Source organism: Colletes gigas, unplaced genomic scaffold, assembly GCF_013123115.1.
Source record: "Colletes gigas isolate AHSC1104 unplaced genomic scaffold, ASM1312311v1 Colletes_gigas_Sc00004, whole genome shotgun sequence".
In the NCBI taxonomy this organism is placed as follows: Eukaryota; Metazoa; Arthropoda; class Insecta; order Hymenoptera; family Colletidae; genus Colletes; species Colletes gigas.
Genome location: NW_025106633.1, coordinates 4,512,296 through 4,529,899, shown reverse-complemented (window position 1 = coordinate 4,529,899; position 17,604 = coordinate 4,512,296). Strand labels below are relative to the sequence as shown.

At 42.2% G+C, this 17,604-nt stretch overlaps 1 protein-coding gene across 4 annotated transcripts in view; it reads right to left on the bottom strand.

Moving 5' to 3' along the window:
• Window positions 1-2,662: 2,662 nt before the first annotated feature.
• The window catches only part of LOC122405540 (sodium-coupled monocarboxylate transporter 1), a 51,654-nt gene continuing 36,712 nt past the window's right edge, over window positions 2,663-17,604 (bottom strand). For all 4 annotated transcript variants that reach the window (XM_043410396.1, XM_043410395.1, XM_043410398.1 and 1 more), the window contains 5 exons: window positions 14,848-15,250; window positions 12,535-12,709; window positions 10,953-11,104; window positions 10,215-10,355; window positions 2,663-5,475 (listed from right to left, as the gene is read on the bottom strand). In XM_043410396.1, coding sequence (XP_043266331.1) covers window positions 4,332-5,475; window positions 10,215-10,355; window positions 10,953-11,104; window positions 12,535-12,709; window positions 14,848-15,206 — 1,971 coding nt within the window. In that variant the 5' untranslated portion in view covers window positions 15,207-15,250 and the 3' untranslated portion in view covers window positions 2,663-4,331. The remainder of the gene's footprint in view (window positions 5,476-10,214; window positions 10,356-10,952; window positions 11,105-12,534; window positions 12,710-14,847; window positions 15,251-17,604) is intronic.

The window sequence follows — 17,604 nt, the reverse complement described above, 5'->3', positions numbered from 1 at the left end:
GGAAGAGCGATGTTACGATCCTCGACGTCGAGAACGGACACCGAAACCTCGGTCTCGAAATCTCGAATCGTCGTCGAGAAAAACAGAGCAACGACGAATCGACGTTCTTCTTCGATCCTTGCTTCAGGCTTGACTGATCGTTGCAACTAGATCCCGTTGCTCTTGGCTGTCAGACGACCGATAGTGTCGATGTTGCTCCTTTCCAGGGGCCACTATCTTCATTGACGGCTATCCGGATTTCCAGAGAAGCCTTTAACCTCTTACAATCCGGAAATACGCCCATTAATCGACATACATCGAAATTTAACTTAGCCCCGGGCAATTTTAGTTTAAATTCAAATTCAATTCTTTCCATTTTGTTAATGAAAATCTGACTTTTCTCGCGAACCAACGATCAGATAAGTATACACGCGACAAGTGCAATATACGATTACGCGATTGGATTCGGCGATACTGACGGATTGCTGGTTTCCAGGAATTCGGGCGTCGATCTCCTGGTAAACCGCCTTGAATTCGATCCCTCGATCGCGACACTAAATTTGCGAGTTGAAATTTATCGGCACCAACGCGCCCAATAGGTTTGCGGTGAGAAACTTTCTGGCGAACTTCGACGATGGTTTCCCGATATAAAGTGCGCTAGATTGATGGGAGTTCATGGTTGGTTTCGCCCCCCGCGACGAATGGACGCTGATTTTTAATGGTCGTTCGCGGAATAAACTTCGATGCAACCGATCCTCGGGAAACTTCGATCGAAGTCTTCGTTACACCGTGAAAAACAAATAATAAATAAATACAAGCGATAACGATATCTAATCCGTCGATCGATAACTCGATCTTCGATCAATAAGGTGTATCAGATTCTTAATTTGTAAAGAATAATGACATTGTTTCTAGAATATTTTACTTATTTGTTCAAGTACGACGATATTATCGACCGATTAGGACTACATTACCGTCGGAGTTCATTGTCGTAGCACTTAGGCGGGAAATTTGAACAATCTAATCGATTCGCGATGATTATTTGGGGTATGAAAGAACGAATAAGACGTGATTCCTCAACAGAACACTTATAAAACGTTATATATTTGTATGCATCACAGTATTTCGTACAGATCCATACGTCATCTACATCGTTAACGCCGCTACTCGCTATCGTTATAAAAATAGTCGCCTAGTCTAGGAAGTACATATAAAACTTATTAATATCGTGAGAGCGCAGGCCCCGCCGTCACCGATGGGGACACACGAAAATTACACACGCACACAGCGCACGCACACCGAGCGAACGTTGTTCCGCGTGATTGCGACTTCTTGACATCCGTCGCGAGGGAAACTCTGACCTTAAGAATCCGATGCTCGACGCTACGGACGCATTAACATCCGCTTGATTCCTCGCAATCTTATCACGATTCAATACTTTTATTACACGCTAACGCGGGGGCGGGTTTAGACACAGCCTTCTTGGAACTCTGCGCGCGTCGCGCCAAGAATTTCATTCCTCGGGACCTGAATTCAAATGTCAATTCCTTTCGTATCCGATTCATCAAACGCCGAGGACGAACGTTTCTCCTGCTTCGGAGAGAATCCCGTGGAACGTAATTCTCGGTTACTCTGGCGAATAAAACGGGACGAATCAGTGTTATCGGAATCTTCCTGAATTCGATCCTCGTGAAAATTTTATTATGCGTTTCTTTTTGTCGGTGGACGTACTAGAAATCGATTCGGGCAAGTCTTTATTCGATTCGGGACGCTCAAACAATTTAGCCCGACAATGTGTTCGAGGCTAACTTTGCTTCTAAAGCAAAAATATTATATACAAACGATTAGTAATGTGTGATTTTTATTAAAATAATTCGAACGTTTAACCAGTCCGGAGACTTGCTCGTATCGACTAATAGTCATCGACAAACGAGCGTTTGGACGTTCGTGTTTCAGAATTCCTCTGGCCCCGCCCCCGACTTTGAACAATGAGTATTTCACGCGCGTGTACGTATAACGTACAGTGTCCGTATGGCAAATTTGCGAAACTATGTATAAGGGGCTCGCAAACGTTAGAGCGAGGTTCCTCGAATTCGAAACCACGTTTTCTTAAGTGCTTCGCGTATGAAGCTCGTCGATCGAAGTGGCCGTCAGTCTCGTAGCCCGGACGAATAAAGGGACGTCGAAGGGAAAGCAAACGAGAGATTGGGAATCGGTTCGGCGGTAGTCGCGACGCATCGTTGCGTCGATAAATGCCACCGTTTGTATCGTGGCAAGCCGTAAAGAATGCCTGCGAACAACAAACTAACAATATGTGTTCTTGATAGCAACGCCACTATAGTGCCTCGCTTCTTGCATCGATCTGCGGTACGGATAGTTGCAACGTCCCTCCCTCCCGCCTCTGTTCACGTTTCCTTTGAGTGAACTCTGATGATTCAATCGCAAGAAACGAGTACTATATTAGTTTAAACCATTGGTTTAAACCGTACAAAATCCTAACCAACGTCGAACTTTTCCAAAAATACTGATCGTTGAACACGATTTTCATCCAGAGACAGTTCCTTCAGCTTCCCAGAATACTCTACAGCTACCGCGATAGGGGCTCAGGGATAAAATCCCTTGAAATCTAACTAACGCAATTACTCTTTTTAAGTATACGCATATACACATATGTATATAGTTCTTACATCATATGCAGGCACACGTGTCGTTTTCAAGCGACTCGACGAGGCCTCGAGCCTATCCTTTGTACTAGCGTCTACCCTGTAACATTCTGCTCGAACGTGTTTAAGGAAATACTCTCTACATCGAATTACAGTGACCGCGTGGGATGTGCCCGTCCACGCGGGAGCAAGATCTATAGGGTGACTCGACGGTACAGAGTGTAGAAGAACGAAACGGTACTGAGAATGAGTTTCAGGCAGGATTTTCAGACGGGCTTCAGGAGTAGTCCTATGTATCTCGATTGGTGGTGATTTGTGAAAAATAAATTACCACGATATTCGTTTCATTCTCACAAGGTACGTGACAATTTTGCGTATAGTAATTTGCGCAACTATCGACGATAGCAGAGACAAATCGAACGATTCGGTAATCGAGATATACCTAAAATACTGAACTGGAACAACTTGACATTATACCCAAATATAATCATTCATTTGTATTCATTCATGCTGTCAAATATTAATCATCTATAATCTAAATTATTTTTTTCTGGCGTGAAAAATTCTTATTAATATCTGTCGTCAAGAGATTGCTGGGTGGCCATTCTAGTGTTTTCGAAATACAATAGCGTAGAATGGTAAATGAAATCAGACTTTGAAGCTTAAGGCACGCGAGTATGCGATTTACAGAAAGTCAAATACTCTAAGTACCCGTCGAATACAGAATACATTGTTTTGTATTTTGTATTAGTGAAAAATAATTGTATTCAGTTTCATCATTGTTTCTGGATTGCTTCACCAATTCACAAGATATGTATGTGTATTCTGTATTCGATGATAAAGCTGAATGAGTATTCTGTAGTTTCACAACTACCAAATACCACATGCAACTACTTCTAAGCATCCGACTATAAATAAGATGCAAATTAGCAGGGTATACGTCGTTTGAATACCATCTGAGATATATTTTGGTCATTTCTGATTATAAAGTGTGAAGTTAGAGAACATCCTGCCGTCGGTCGTATTGGATTGCAAATAATAAATGGTTTCCTAAAATTGTTAGGTATATTAATATATGGCGGAGTGCTTACAAATATTTATCTCGACCATCAAATGTACCATTTATTATTTCGTAATAAAATACTAAATAAATTACGCCAATGGCCCCTATTAAAATCCGGGTCAAGAATTTCGATTATTTCTATATACACTAAACAGAAGGATAAAAAGTTCATCCTTGACTCAAAAAATTACTGTACGATCTAGTTACCAGAGACTCCAACAATCTTCCCTAAAAATAACCACTTCATTTGCAACATTCAACCTTTCCATTCTTCCACCATCAAGCGAAATACATTGAAATACTCCAACCTTTAATGTCAAACGCTCATCCCTCACCAGTATCTTCCTGAAACCCGGTGACAGTTACTTCCTTCTCTCCCTGTACATCGTCGAGCATCGTGTTGACAAAATCGTGAAGATCACGCTACTCTAAAGCTATCGCTAACTAAAGCTAACACCGAGGATGAACGCGGCATCTTCAATTCTACGGCTCCTGCAGGCTCACGGGGATCGTTAAGCAAATCGACAAAGTTCGATCCGATAATGAGAGTCCGCCAAGGAACAGAAATATCACCGAGTCACCGATTTCGGAGTCACCATCACTGAATCACCAATGACGTCCCGGTCTCAGAGTCTGGTACCTTTGTTGACCTCGTTGGTCACGTCCAGCGAGACGGCCTTAAGAGCATTGAGCTTCTCGATGTAACCGATGTCGATCTGGAGCTTCCCGTTATCGTCCACGACCCCTTGCAGAGTGGTTGTCTTCCCCACGCCATTCGCGATCGAGGTCACCGAGGAGGAGGAGGTGGCGTTGGCAGCGTTGCGCTCGTTCCTGAGCCGCGTGCTGCTAGCGTACAGTCTCCGTCTCCCGGGGAAGTATCTGGCCATCTTCACCGCGTAAGGATGAAGCAGGTGTTCCTCGTACATGTCGCGTTTGGGGTCGGCGGTGATCAGACTCACTATAACGCCCACGATCACCGTCGCCATGCTACCGATGAGCGCGTAGTACATGTACGTTATGCTGTAGAGGAACTCGACGGCCCCCATCGACGACGAGTCGCTTATTTGTTCGGTGAGCAGGCCCTGCGTCACGTTCACGGTGACGTTTGGCGTGGTGTAGACCATGTTGCCCGGCTTGGTGATCCACGGCGAGAACGTGTCGTTCTGACAGTTCTCCGTGGACAGGGGCAACGTCTCCACGTTGTTGGTGATCGACAGATGACCAAACATGATCCACATGGTGGTTACGTGGCTGAAGATCATACCGGACGCTGCGCCCTTCCAATTGGCACACGGTATCAGCATAGCTAATAGGAAGACGCCTAACAGGGGGCCCGATGTCGCAGACGTAATCAGCATCGACGACTCGATCACGCCCGACAGCATTGCCACCAGAAAGCTGACGCCCACTATCAGCACGCCGTAGATACCGCTGATCAGCTTGATCACATGCAGCTGTTGCTTATCTTTCAAGTCCTTCATCGAAGGTATCTGACTGAGGAAGTCTTCGTACGTGACCGTGGCCAGGGAGTTCAGGTTAGAGACGGCAAGCGTCAAAGCGCTGTTGAACAGAGTGGCCATCACCAGACCCAGGAGTCCAGGGACGCTCAGGAACTTGTCCTCCACGTAGAACGGCACGATCTCATCGAACTTGGATATGTAGCCGAGGGTCAGCGGGTCGCAGTCCGCGTAGTTAGCGAAGATAACCATCCCCACCACCCACGAGAGGGAGAAGATGATGAAAATTATCGGTATGTTGGCCATCATTGTTCTGGAAAGAAGGAACTCGTCAGATTTATGGAATTATGAAGAAGAAAGGCTTATCGTTAACTGAAACTCTTATCTAACCGTGTTGTGACTGTGAACGATTAGAAGATTTACTATGTCGCGAACTAGGACGTGTTCTATGAAATAGATAATGATACAGCTATTATGGTAAGCGTACAGTCATTGTCTGAATTGGGATTGTCTGGATGTGTTGCAAGCTTTCTTTTATCTTGCTACAATGTCTTATAATTTTGTCACTGTTTTCTCTATTTCAAAGTATTTCAATGTCTTCTAGTTCGAACTGAATGTGGTACTAACGAGTTCTCCCATTATGCTGATATAATAGGTCGTTTCGAAACCCCAAGTGTAACTATTTTGATCGATTTTGCCGCGCACGTGAAAGTTCCCGGGTGTAAGACTAATTCGGAGTGGGCAAATATTCCCGAATTGCGTCCCGGTTTAATTAATTCATATCCACGTATAATGGCTCGTCGATCAATGTTTATTCTCGGTGTAACAAATCGGACGGACCCTCGAGGCGAGTAGATTTTATCAACAGGAACCGTATGGCCGTTCCTTACATAGTAGAGCTGATAATGTTGACCTTAGCCGGGGCAGAGTATCTACCGATAAAAGTTTGGCTGCTTGCCATTTAACCCCGTCCCTTCTGTCGCGGGAAAGGACTCATTGAATATGTGGTAACGGGAAGTGCCGACAGAAGTTCGCGAATTGGAAACCGTTCCAAAACGTAAAATCTCCATGCGAGACCGCTGGAACGACAAAGTAGAAACTATAGGCACGTTGGGTTATCGTCAACCTTTCAGAAATAAAATAGTACAATAATAAAAGCATCAAATAAGATCAGATTAAATTTAACCATCAAAAGTTTGGAGATCCATTCGAAAATGAAATATTCCACGAGTTTCATATTTTCTTGATATTTGACAATTTTATAAGAGAACACTTCGATGTGTGTTTTACAAAGACCGCGCGATAAACCGTGGAAACTATGACAAAAAGACTGGACGCGCGTGTTTTCCCGATTATAGTCTAATAAACATCCATTCGGTGGACACTTTTATCGCGACGTGCAGCGATTATATTCTAATAAAAATTCATTTGTCCGAACCGTTTTTATCGTGACAACGCGGCGTGTCGTTTTTTACGGTTTACTCTCCGGTAAATGTCCGCGCGTAAAAATTTCCAACGGGCCCCGCGACGCCGGTATTTCACTCGAAAAGCTGAAGTTAATTAAATACAAATAAATAATCAAGGTTTCACCAAAAAAGTTGGACGTGCAAATAATTTTGTATTCGCTGTAGTGGACAGAGAGGCTGTTGATGCTGTCGCATGCAGAACCCGCGGTGATCGTTGAAGAAAGTCCATAAACGATCGATGAACGATCGTTGTTTGTCCCGTGACTTCGATAAACCCGAACGGGGGAGGAGGACGATCTATTACGGGCCAATCAGAAATGAAAATGACGGGCTCGATAAGTGTTACGATTTGCATAATGCCGAGTGACTTGGTTATCATGCACCGTCACGCGACGCATGCTGTTGGATCATAATAATAACCGATAAGATAACAAGTGGCAAAAATTCTTGCGTCTCGGCAGCGTGACGGTGACTCACTCGATCACTCCAGGCGCGGTTGACCTTTTAATTGAAACGCAGCCCCAGACGACGACTGCTCGAGTCACGCGGGACAATTGACTCGTCAGAACCAACTAGAAACCAACGAGGATGATTTGGTGACACTGGTATTGGTCTAAAATCTATTCCTCGTCGGGGAATACATTCCATATTTTAACGAAATTTTACGTCAATATACAAAATATGTAAGTCAACATGCAGACACACATCCACACACAGAATTTTTTATGTGGGAGTTATCACACCAAATATTCTGATAAATATGTCCCCGAATATAAAAAAGAGGAATTTAATGAATTTCTGATAAGTCTTCGGATAAAGAAAATCAGAGGCCAACGTTCATACACACGCACAACATTCATAGATACAGAATTTTTGTAATCGATTTTTGTGTATGCTTTATTTCGAAGCAGTAGTGTTCGGAGAGTAATGACAGAACAAGTTTTTGACCCAGTTTCTAAGATTAATCGAGCAATGGATCAATGTAAAATTGCATTCCGTATTTACAAATATTCGATAATAGTCGAAAAAAGAAGACTGGAACTTGAGGAATACAAAAGGAAACGGTCGATGGCGGAACGCGTCCGAATTTCTTTGAGATCGCCTCCGGAAGGATTTCATCCTGTCGTCTGGCTCGAGGGGAAACAGTCGATCCGTGTATACACGGCGACTAAGTGATCCGCAAACTTTCGTTGCACCCCCGCGCCAAACTCCCCGCTTCCGGGGCTGTAGCTAGAATCTCGATCCCAACGACAGAACACTCGACAACGCTCGTCCTTTTTACCAACGTTACAATACCGCTTCTTTTTATTCACTAAAAATTGGACGAATCGAAAGATTCCATAATAAGAATGTGAATAGCAAAGACCATTGTACTTTGATAAATTAAGACTCAAAGTTAATGGGTCTCAATTTTGGTACACTGTAAAAAGGGTACTGCATTCCCCACTCGGTTTTATTTTATCTATTTTTAAGCCTCCTTTATCCAGTTACGTTTCTTGTAATTTCCATACCATAATTACGCAAGTCGTTAACGTCGATGATTTCGAAGTCGAGAGTTAATAAAATAAATTGTATGTATAGTACATTCGCGTTGGAGCGTTAAGTGGTTAACAAGTTCAGTTCGGGCGGATAAATTAGAAGGTTCGTTCCGTGGATTTCGTTAGGTAGGAACAATTCCAAAATGGACGGTTCCTCGTGCGTGTTTCCGGGCTAATCTTTGCACGTCGTAACGCGTGGGTTTATCTCCGCGATACTTGTTTACATATCTGACGCGTAAAATGCTAATGCGGTGCGTGCTTCGAAGCCGTACGAAGGGAAGCCTCTGTGATTCTGGAAATTTCTGTATTCACGACCCGGCCCCGAAAGCCGTGTAATTTCGGGCCAAATTACGGATAGGACGGTGCAGATTTCGGATAAACACTCGGTTCCTCCAAGAATTTTGCAATTTTACTGCTAATGTATACGGCCCCGTACGCGATAGTGCACTCATTTCCTGCTAAAGCGTGTGAAAAATGTTTATAATCAACGGGAATCGAAGAATTAATCTCGCCGGAATTGCCAACGATTCTCAGTTTTAATTGTACTACAATAATACTGCTGAAGCGATTTTAGAAAATGGACCGAGGCTGCAGTTTCCATGTTTCTTTTTTTTGTAACGTTTAAATTTTTAACCGTATATTATTTCCTTGCATTTTTATTTCGCTGCTTTTGTGGTTCCGGGTAATAACAGAAGCTTATCTTTATTCCTAAACTTTACTTCCATTTTTACTCGATATTTAATATCTTTTAAATGTACTGCCATTATTATTACTATTTTTATACTACTATTATCAGAATACCATATTGGAATACCATTTTTATCAATAAATAAAATGTAGAATATAAATCCATAATTTTATACGATTCATTCAATTTATATTAAGCAATTTAAGATGCAACTCGCAGTAGTCATGTGTGGTTTTTTAAACCGACGGGTGCACGAGATAAATAAAAAACGCATTGTTTGTTTAACGGTTTCATTTTTATCGGTGGTATTTGAAATTCGAGTGAGATATTACGTTCCATGCTTTTTTTGAAGTAATCCTCATCGTATGTTACAGAAAATATTTGCATAGAATACGGGGAGTATGTTGAATAACGAAAAGTGCAGTTTTGAACGGGTTTCGAGGAACAGCTAGAATGTACGACACGCGTGTAGGTTGTAAAATGTGGAGCCGGCTATTGTTTACCGTCTATATAAAAATGTTTCATTTCTTTCGTTTCCTAATACTTTCCACAACGTGGTATAATACACACTCGCGCGTAACACATATTAGCTGTTCACCACACTCGTCCAAACTGCAGTTTTCGTTGTTCAACATACTCTTTGTATCGTACGTTTCCTGTAATATCCGATGAGTATCATTAAAAGAGAAAAGTCCAATCGAAATATTCCATTTGTTGTACAAACATTGCGAATCAAAATGATGTTATTATCCGAGTAACAATATTGGTTTTTAATTACGACGATTACAATATCACGGCGTTGTTCCATTGTTTCGACGAGCAAAATATGCCTGTCGGCGGTTCGAACAAAGTCCACGATCTTTAGAGGAATACTTTATCCTGTCGAGTTAAGATGAAAGGGTTCTTGGAATAGCTTTCGTGAACATGATAGTAACAATGTAGGAAGACTATCATTTGTTTACGAACAAGTCATGCAATCAGTCATTGTTCGGCGAATACTGTACACATTTTAATATTGGAACTTCTGCATCAAAATTGACTCGGGAATGTGAGAATATGAAAATTGAAATTAGAATTATCTAGACGCTATTTTCTTGATACTATCACCAACAGATAGGTGAGATTCTCACGATGAAAATGAGTCCAAACACGACCCCATTCGCACCATTTACAATTATCCCTTGCTCAAACGAAAAACCAAAATTCTAAAATAATTTCAAGCACGTATAATAAAAAATATTCCAAACATAGTCGTGTTTGGACTCATTTTCACCGTGGAAATCTCGCCAATTCATCGATACCACTCCCACCAAGATACAATGACAAATATAAATATATTTTCAAATAAATTTTTACTCACTTGACAACTTTGCGCTGACTAGACATGCTGCAATACCTCTGCACAAAGTTTTGTTGACAGCCAAAAATGGACAGGCTCATGAATAGTTGACCCAACGTCGCCGACATTGTAGTGACGCGTATCGTTGGATCCAGATCCATACTGAAAGCAAAGATCGAGGCTATTAGTCACGAAAACTAGCGACGATTTTCTCGGAATTCGTAACAGTTCTCTTTAAGACGCCTCGATACAGGAAGCACTCCGAGAAGGGTGACGTCAGTTTAACCATTCAAGAAGTTTCGAAGTAAATGTAGACCGAGGCTAATTCTGCAGGTAACCCATTCATTTCCGTGCCGTAAATCGGAGTTACTTTGTTCTTCCCTCTTTGTTCCCGCGTACGAACGATGTTTTGAACTGGAACGACGCGACGAATGTCGGGTAATTTTATTACTGATTTCAACGACAACCGCTGCTCCGTTTCCCGTAGTTAAACGAGGGAGCATCGAGGACCCCTTCGAGCGCAAAGTCACCCCCGTTTATGACACGAAATTCGTAATAAGTGAAATTATGTTTCCTCTATTCGCGGCGCAGGATTCGAGAGATAGAACTTTATTCGTTATTCGAAATTTCCATTTAAATGTGAATTTTACTCTGTTCTGCTTTAAAATGGATCGACACCGAGTATCGAATACCGTCGTATTCGCAGTATTATCGAGTTTGATGTTTCGGAAGCACTCTGATTTGAATGTTTACACATACTTGAAGAAATCCAGTCTGCCTCGTTCGTACGTCACGTTCAAGACTTTGCTGGGACCGATATCAGCCACGCCGTGTGCGATTATCACTAGAGAAACACCGAGCATCGTCACACCTTGAATAACGTCCGAGAGAATGGCTGCTTTCAGTCCTCCCTGAAATCGAATAAATATCATTCTGTTACCATCACTGAAAAATAAATTTAAAAACTTTTCTTTCGTATACAAGTTTTCGATAAACAAACGGAAGTTTTATTTACATATTTCGATCGCGTGAAAAACGATTTAACGCGGAGGATGCTGGGGGTTAACGGTTGGTAATAAATATAAACTGATCGAAGAGAAAATTTTAGTCCCGAGTAATTTAAAAAGCACCTGGACGTATCAATTTCGAATTAATGGGACAAAATCTGCTAAAAGTGATCGAAATCGATTAACGAGATTGATAACCGCTCTTGATGACGCACGCGAACACCGATTTGACGTCGAATTAAATCGTGACCTCGTCGCGACGCCTGCGAATTAACCGACGCCGTTGCTTTTCAGGCGACGGTCTCCTCCCTGCCCTCGCTCTTTACGAGAAACTTTACGGTCACGTGTGTCGTATTTACGATCCTTTCGGCCGGAAATGGGCAAACAGCGTGCCTCTCTCGAATTCTGAATAATTGATGACCCCCCTCCTCGTAAACAGTGGACTCGCGACAACGATTTAAATGTTTCACACTCGAGGAAGCTTTCTTCTTTACGTCGGCACTATCAATTAGACGCTCGTTCAATAACAAGAGTCATTACACAACCGACAATCTCCAATGCTTAAAAAACTCATTAAAATATCTGCTGGTCAGTATCTATCAAACATTGCTTCTTCGACTGTGATTTTAGTCGTCTTTGGTGAATAATCATTTACGTACATGATTATATAACGACTCTCGAGGTTCGCTAACAATTTTTTTTGCTAATCGATATTTTATTACAAACGAAACAGATGAAACCATAGAGAAAAATTCACCAAATAACCCTAGGCCTAGTGCTCACCCCTAGTACCATATAAAATAAAATACGTGTCCAATATTCCTCGAGGCTCAGTACGAAGTTCATACAAATCAAAGATTGTCGATCGCGTAATATTCGTCGAAGAAATGACAGATCGAAACGATCGTAATTTATTAAAAAAATTCCACGACACACGTGTTTTTTATTACTGACGTTTCTTATCAAGAATAATCGATAACGTTCGCATTCCTAACGAAACTGTTTAAATATGCGTTCCCACGTCTTTAGCGAAAGCAGAATTTTGTTCGAAAGCCAAATACAGTTTAGGGTTAAGAATCACCGTGCTCCATAAAATGAAACTTTTCGAAATTTTTCACGGTTACGAATTCGATTCTTCCCGAGTTTCCAAGTGGCCCCGCAGGATCGGAAGAATAGATTTTCCATCGTTTCAACGAAATTTCCCCACCGAACTTATCCAAAGCGTCGACGTCGACGAAAAGTTTTCAGAGCCGGACGATGATTCGATTTCGTCGGAGGTTTGGTTCGTTCGCGATCGAGGCGCGCAAAGTGTTTCTATTCGATATCGTACGTACCATAACGGAGAAAATGACCGATATCGTCGTGATCCCGATGATGCTGGCCCAGTATGGCAGCCCTATCACAGCCTTCAGAGCGACGCATGGCGTGAATATCGTGACGGCCAAGTTCAGCAGGCTACGTATCACGTACGAGAAGCTCGCCAGGCATCTGACTAGCTTTGACTTGAACCTGGGGAATTAGCATAATTGCAAGAGGTCTGTTCACCGGACATAATCGTTAAGCGCAAAGATAGACTCAAGGCTCGCGTGGTATCGAAGTAACAATGCCGTTCAGTTTTAGAATAACATTAATTTAATAGTCGATTCGCAAATGTGACGTGTTATGGGATTCAAAGTCAATGAATGAAGGCCATATCGTTGAAAGATCATTTTAAAAAAATGTGGAATTCCCCATTGGGATGGATTCTAGATGACAATATAAATCGAAAAGTTCTTTTCCATTTTGCATTCTGAGGCTTTGTTATCGAGATACGAGCAGTCAAAGTTTTCGCGCGCAAACGTGTGCGCCAAAAATCATATCGGTTAACTTTAATTGCTTGTATCTCGGCCACGAAGCATCAAATTACAAAATGGCTCGGAACTTTTCGATCCATTTTTACACGAGACATGCAAAATCGACGCTTGTAATTAAAATTCATTCGTGTCATGCTTATAATAAATCTAATAGTTAATGGAATGACGTATCTGCAACAGTTTCGCGTAGTTTGTCAATTAACATCTAATGAATACTTGTCGAAACGAGCAAATAAAGTATTTATGCTACTGTTACACAACGAATAATTATTCCAGGAAGGAGAATGTAGATAGTTTGTTTTTCAAAGTTCGCGTGCTATGATTACGATTATTTAATAAAATTCGAAAGTTTTGGGTGATGTTTCAAAATTTTGACAGCGACGCAACGGGATTTCTTTATGCAGAGGAGCCGTGCAGTCGTATCGTTCCGACGCGTGGCTTGTCCACGATTTATGGCGGCGCTGCGAAGCGAACAGAAAATGTAAAACAGTTTCGATTTTGGAGAACCGAACTGGTATCGAGCAACGCGTACCGCGGTGAATGTAAATTTTTCTGCGAACCGTCACGTGTCGTCGTTTTGATAAAAAAACAGATCGGAGGAAAAAGATTTCTTCTTTCATGAAAGTTGATGTCCCCGTTCGGAGCTTCCGTTCCGGGCAAACGGGGGATATTAACATTCCATCGGGTCGGATTAATTCGCGACGTTTCGAAAACTGGAGGTTGTAAATTCCGTGCGGGGAGTTCATGTTTAAGAAAGGCCGGGAATTCGACGGTCGAGCGGAGCGTTGTTTCTGCCGGGCGTCGTGATATTTCATCTTCCGTCGTGTCAATGCAATTTCCATCGTGATATTTCTTCCGCCATTGTGGCAACATAATTTCCATCGGGTCTGTGACACCTCGCAGACGGAAAGTTTGAAAGCAATTTATGCGAGAGATTATACCCGGAGAATACGAATCGCGCGGTCTACTGTTTCGTTAATTTACATGTAATTATAGCATCGATCAAACTTCGTAATGTATGCAGATCGAAATAAGAAAACAGACTGAGCAGACGCGACTTTGAATTAGATTCGTCGCTGGAAACTTTGTAGATCGTTATGGTCGAGGAGACGCGGGAAGATTTAGAATACATTAACCTTTTCGTTCGGTTTTTCAGTTAGTTCGAATATTCTCACACGGATGCGTTTACTGAAATTGCGGGGAAATATTTAAAACGGGAGATTCTGGTGATGATTTCGTGTTCGATAATCTTTCCTAGGCTACATCATTTTTGGATTTTGAAAATTTCCAAAGGCTACATCATTTTTAAGTCAGTCGATCTGATGCAACTTCTTAACACGTTCAATGCCACGTCATGCATATATGTATGACACTGATCTTTCGGCATTGTTACATCATTTTTCAAAGCATGCTATTTCAATACGAATTACACTATGCAAAAATTCAAGTGCTTGAAAGGCTCCATGGAATAATTAATCAGCACTACTAACGATCTATTCAAGCTACTTTGAAATGAAAATATTATTTCAAACGGCTCCAGTAGCAAAGTCTATCACGATTTATCACGTTGCACTGGGACCAAACTGTTTGTAACTGTGACAGAAAAAACCTCATTTTTTACAAACAATATTGGCAATACCGTGACACCTGAAAATCAAGCTTCTTGGCAATGGATCTGCCAGTCTATAAAAATGAGGACCAGAAAATGGCTGATGATTCCAAGCTAGCAATATTTGCGGACACATGAAAAAATGTTCCCATCCAGGAAGAAGAGGATTGGCAAAAGATAATTACCTCATGTCCAGGTACTGATAGACGGACGTGATGCCGAGGCTGTAGTAAACAGGAACAAAGACGAAGCACACGATGGGATACGCGAGCAGCATGCCGTACATGGTCTCCCACATGGCGCTGCCCCTGTAGTAGAGTTCAGAGGGGTAGCCCAGGAAGGACCTGACTCCCAGCGTCCCCCGAGCGATGGACAGCATCATGGCGCCCATGGACACGTTCCCGGTGGCGAAGACATAGTCCGCCTTGGTACCTTCCTTCCGACTTCCTCGCAGTTTGCCCCATAACGGTATGATGAACGAGATTATGATGCATCCGACGAATACCAGATAATCTATCACCATGGACGACGCGTTGATCGTCATCCTGGACTCTCCTGGTGGGCCGTCTCTGACTTTTCCCTCGAGTTCTTCGTGGTACCGGAAAAACGGAGGATGTCGATGTTAACCGGTGTCGTACAGCTTGCTACGAACGACTTCGTGTTTGAATCTACCCGCACGACAGCGCTCGAGACGCGGATCGATAGTCGGATATATCGATCCGTTCGATTTATTTCGATTTTTACGCGGTCGGACGCGATGCACCGGCGCGCGTCGATTCGATGCGAGTTTACTGGCGTTGCATGTACATGCGAACAATGTTGTTTTGTGCGAGTGCGTGCGTAGATGACTGGTTACGCAATTATTCGAGGCCCTCTCGATACGATCGATGCGACGGCGCGAGTACTGACTAACGTCGTCCGTTAACCACGTCACGTTATTATGCTCAAGACCCGAAGCGAGACGGAACGATACGCGCACGGAGTTGAAAAAGGATGAACCGGTGACTATCTTGCCGGAACGTGGTGGGGGGGCCAGGGGTGAGAGTGGTAGGGACTAGAACTGGGAAGACGCCCAGGCGAGCTTTTTCTCTTATCTTCTATCGCGCTATTGTTTATCGACGCCTCGCCGCGGCAACGCGTTTGTACGCACGTTCGAACAATTTGCATATCGACCCGGGATCTACCTTGGATCTATGGCCGATCGCGAGCCCGTAGAACGTCCAGTCGGTTCGCCAACCCAATTATTCGAAGCTGACATTATATCGTCTCGTTGGAGGTATTTGAACGTGAATACTTTTCAACATTCTTGGAGGAATTTTTTAAGTATTTTGAGATTTGAAAAGAATCCAATTAATTTTAAACTGTTAAAAATATATTTTATGTAAAATACAGATACCGTATGTAATATCGTTAATGAATTTGAAGATTTTGATTTGTATAATTTGAAACGCTTGCTCGATATACGAGATATTCGAGTTATATTCACTAAAAATATTTAAATCGTCGAACCGTTGGAACGAGCAGAGAAAAATTCGATAACGAGTCCCGACCCTAATCTGCATGCTTGCGCTCATATCCTCGAGTTCGATTCCCCTAGTTTCCGACATTACAATGCGAAATCAATCGCAGCTATTTACCTTGCTGCGTTTAACCCATTTCGCTCGGCCGATTGACCCAGCGAGTGTTTTGAACATACTGCCCCCACCAAATCGTAGATATTTCATATGCGAATCGAAGAATTCCAGCGGCAGTATTCCTTTGAGTTCGATTGATACGAATCTGCCAGCCGAAACATCCAAAACGAACCGAATCTCTTTGACACCATTTAATTCTCGGTTTTAAAACTAGGACGATATTTGTGAATTTTTTTTTTCGTGGAAACTATTAGACCCCCCGGTTGCAAATATTTTCATCGATATTTATACACGAGTCTTGTCGAATAATCAGAATTTTTCGAAAATTATCCAGTTTGTTGACGTTACGCATTATTGCGTAATGAGCTCGAAAGAAGCGTTCGCGTTTGATACGATAACTCTCGGTCTGGTCATCCGCAATGAAAAGGTCATAGACATTCTGAATCTGTACAAGTATGGTTATCGTTCGTACCAAAATTAACACAGATATCCACAAATTTAGAAAACTGACGTTATGCAATTTCGCGACTACGCGATGTGATTTTTATTGCGAACAGAACTCCGCGAACGTCGAGCTGATTTCAGTCATGAATAACAGTGAGTCATTTGCTTTATATGCACATAAAACTCCGAGCCGATCGATCATTTCTTCCTCGAAACATGTCAACAACCTGGAAACAAGTTCTTTAGAGAAAAAGTGTAATGTTAAAGTATTTAAATGGGAAGTTCGGTTCAAAGTCCACTTTATATTTATAACGTTACAACGTTTACGTTTCGTACAGTTTGAAAGAAGTTATTTCCACAAAACCGGAGTTTAGAGATTTGTACATCCTGACATAAAATTTTCATAATCCACTTGACGAACATATTTCCAAGAACGTAAACATTTGAAGATGATATAAAGTGAGAAATTGATTTTCTGATATTTAAGAGACAGATTTCGAAGAGGAGTCGATTTAGTTTCACCTCGGTACTAGACAGAACCCATAAATCTGCGGAGACAACTATTCAGTCTCTTGTTCCTTGAATTTCGATAAGCGGGAACAGCTGTCTTCGTTTCAGCGCGAAATTTCATGCAATTGGAGATAAGTCGAGGATACGGTTATCGGAGTAGCCGAATTTTTTGAGAGCTTTACCCCGGTTTTGCATCTCGATTCCTCCGTTTAGCGTTTTAACGAGACAAGCTGAATCCTCGTAGATAGAAAACTGGGTCACAGTTGTTTTTGTTGATTCAACTGTTGATGGTAGTCTTCCAATTTTTGCATCTTCGCTCAATAATAGGACCATCGAGTATCTCCATGTTGTTTT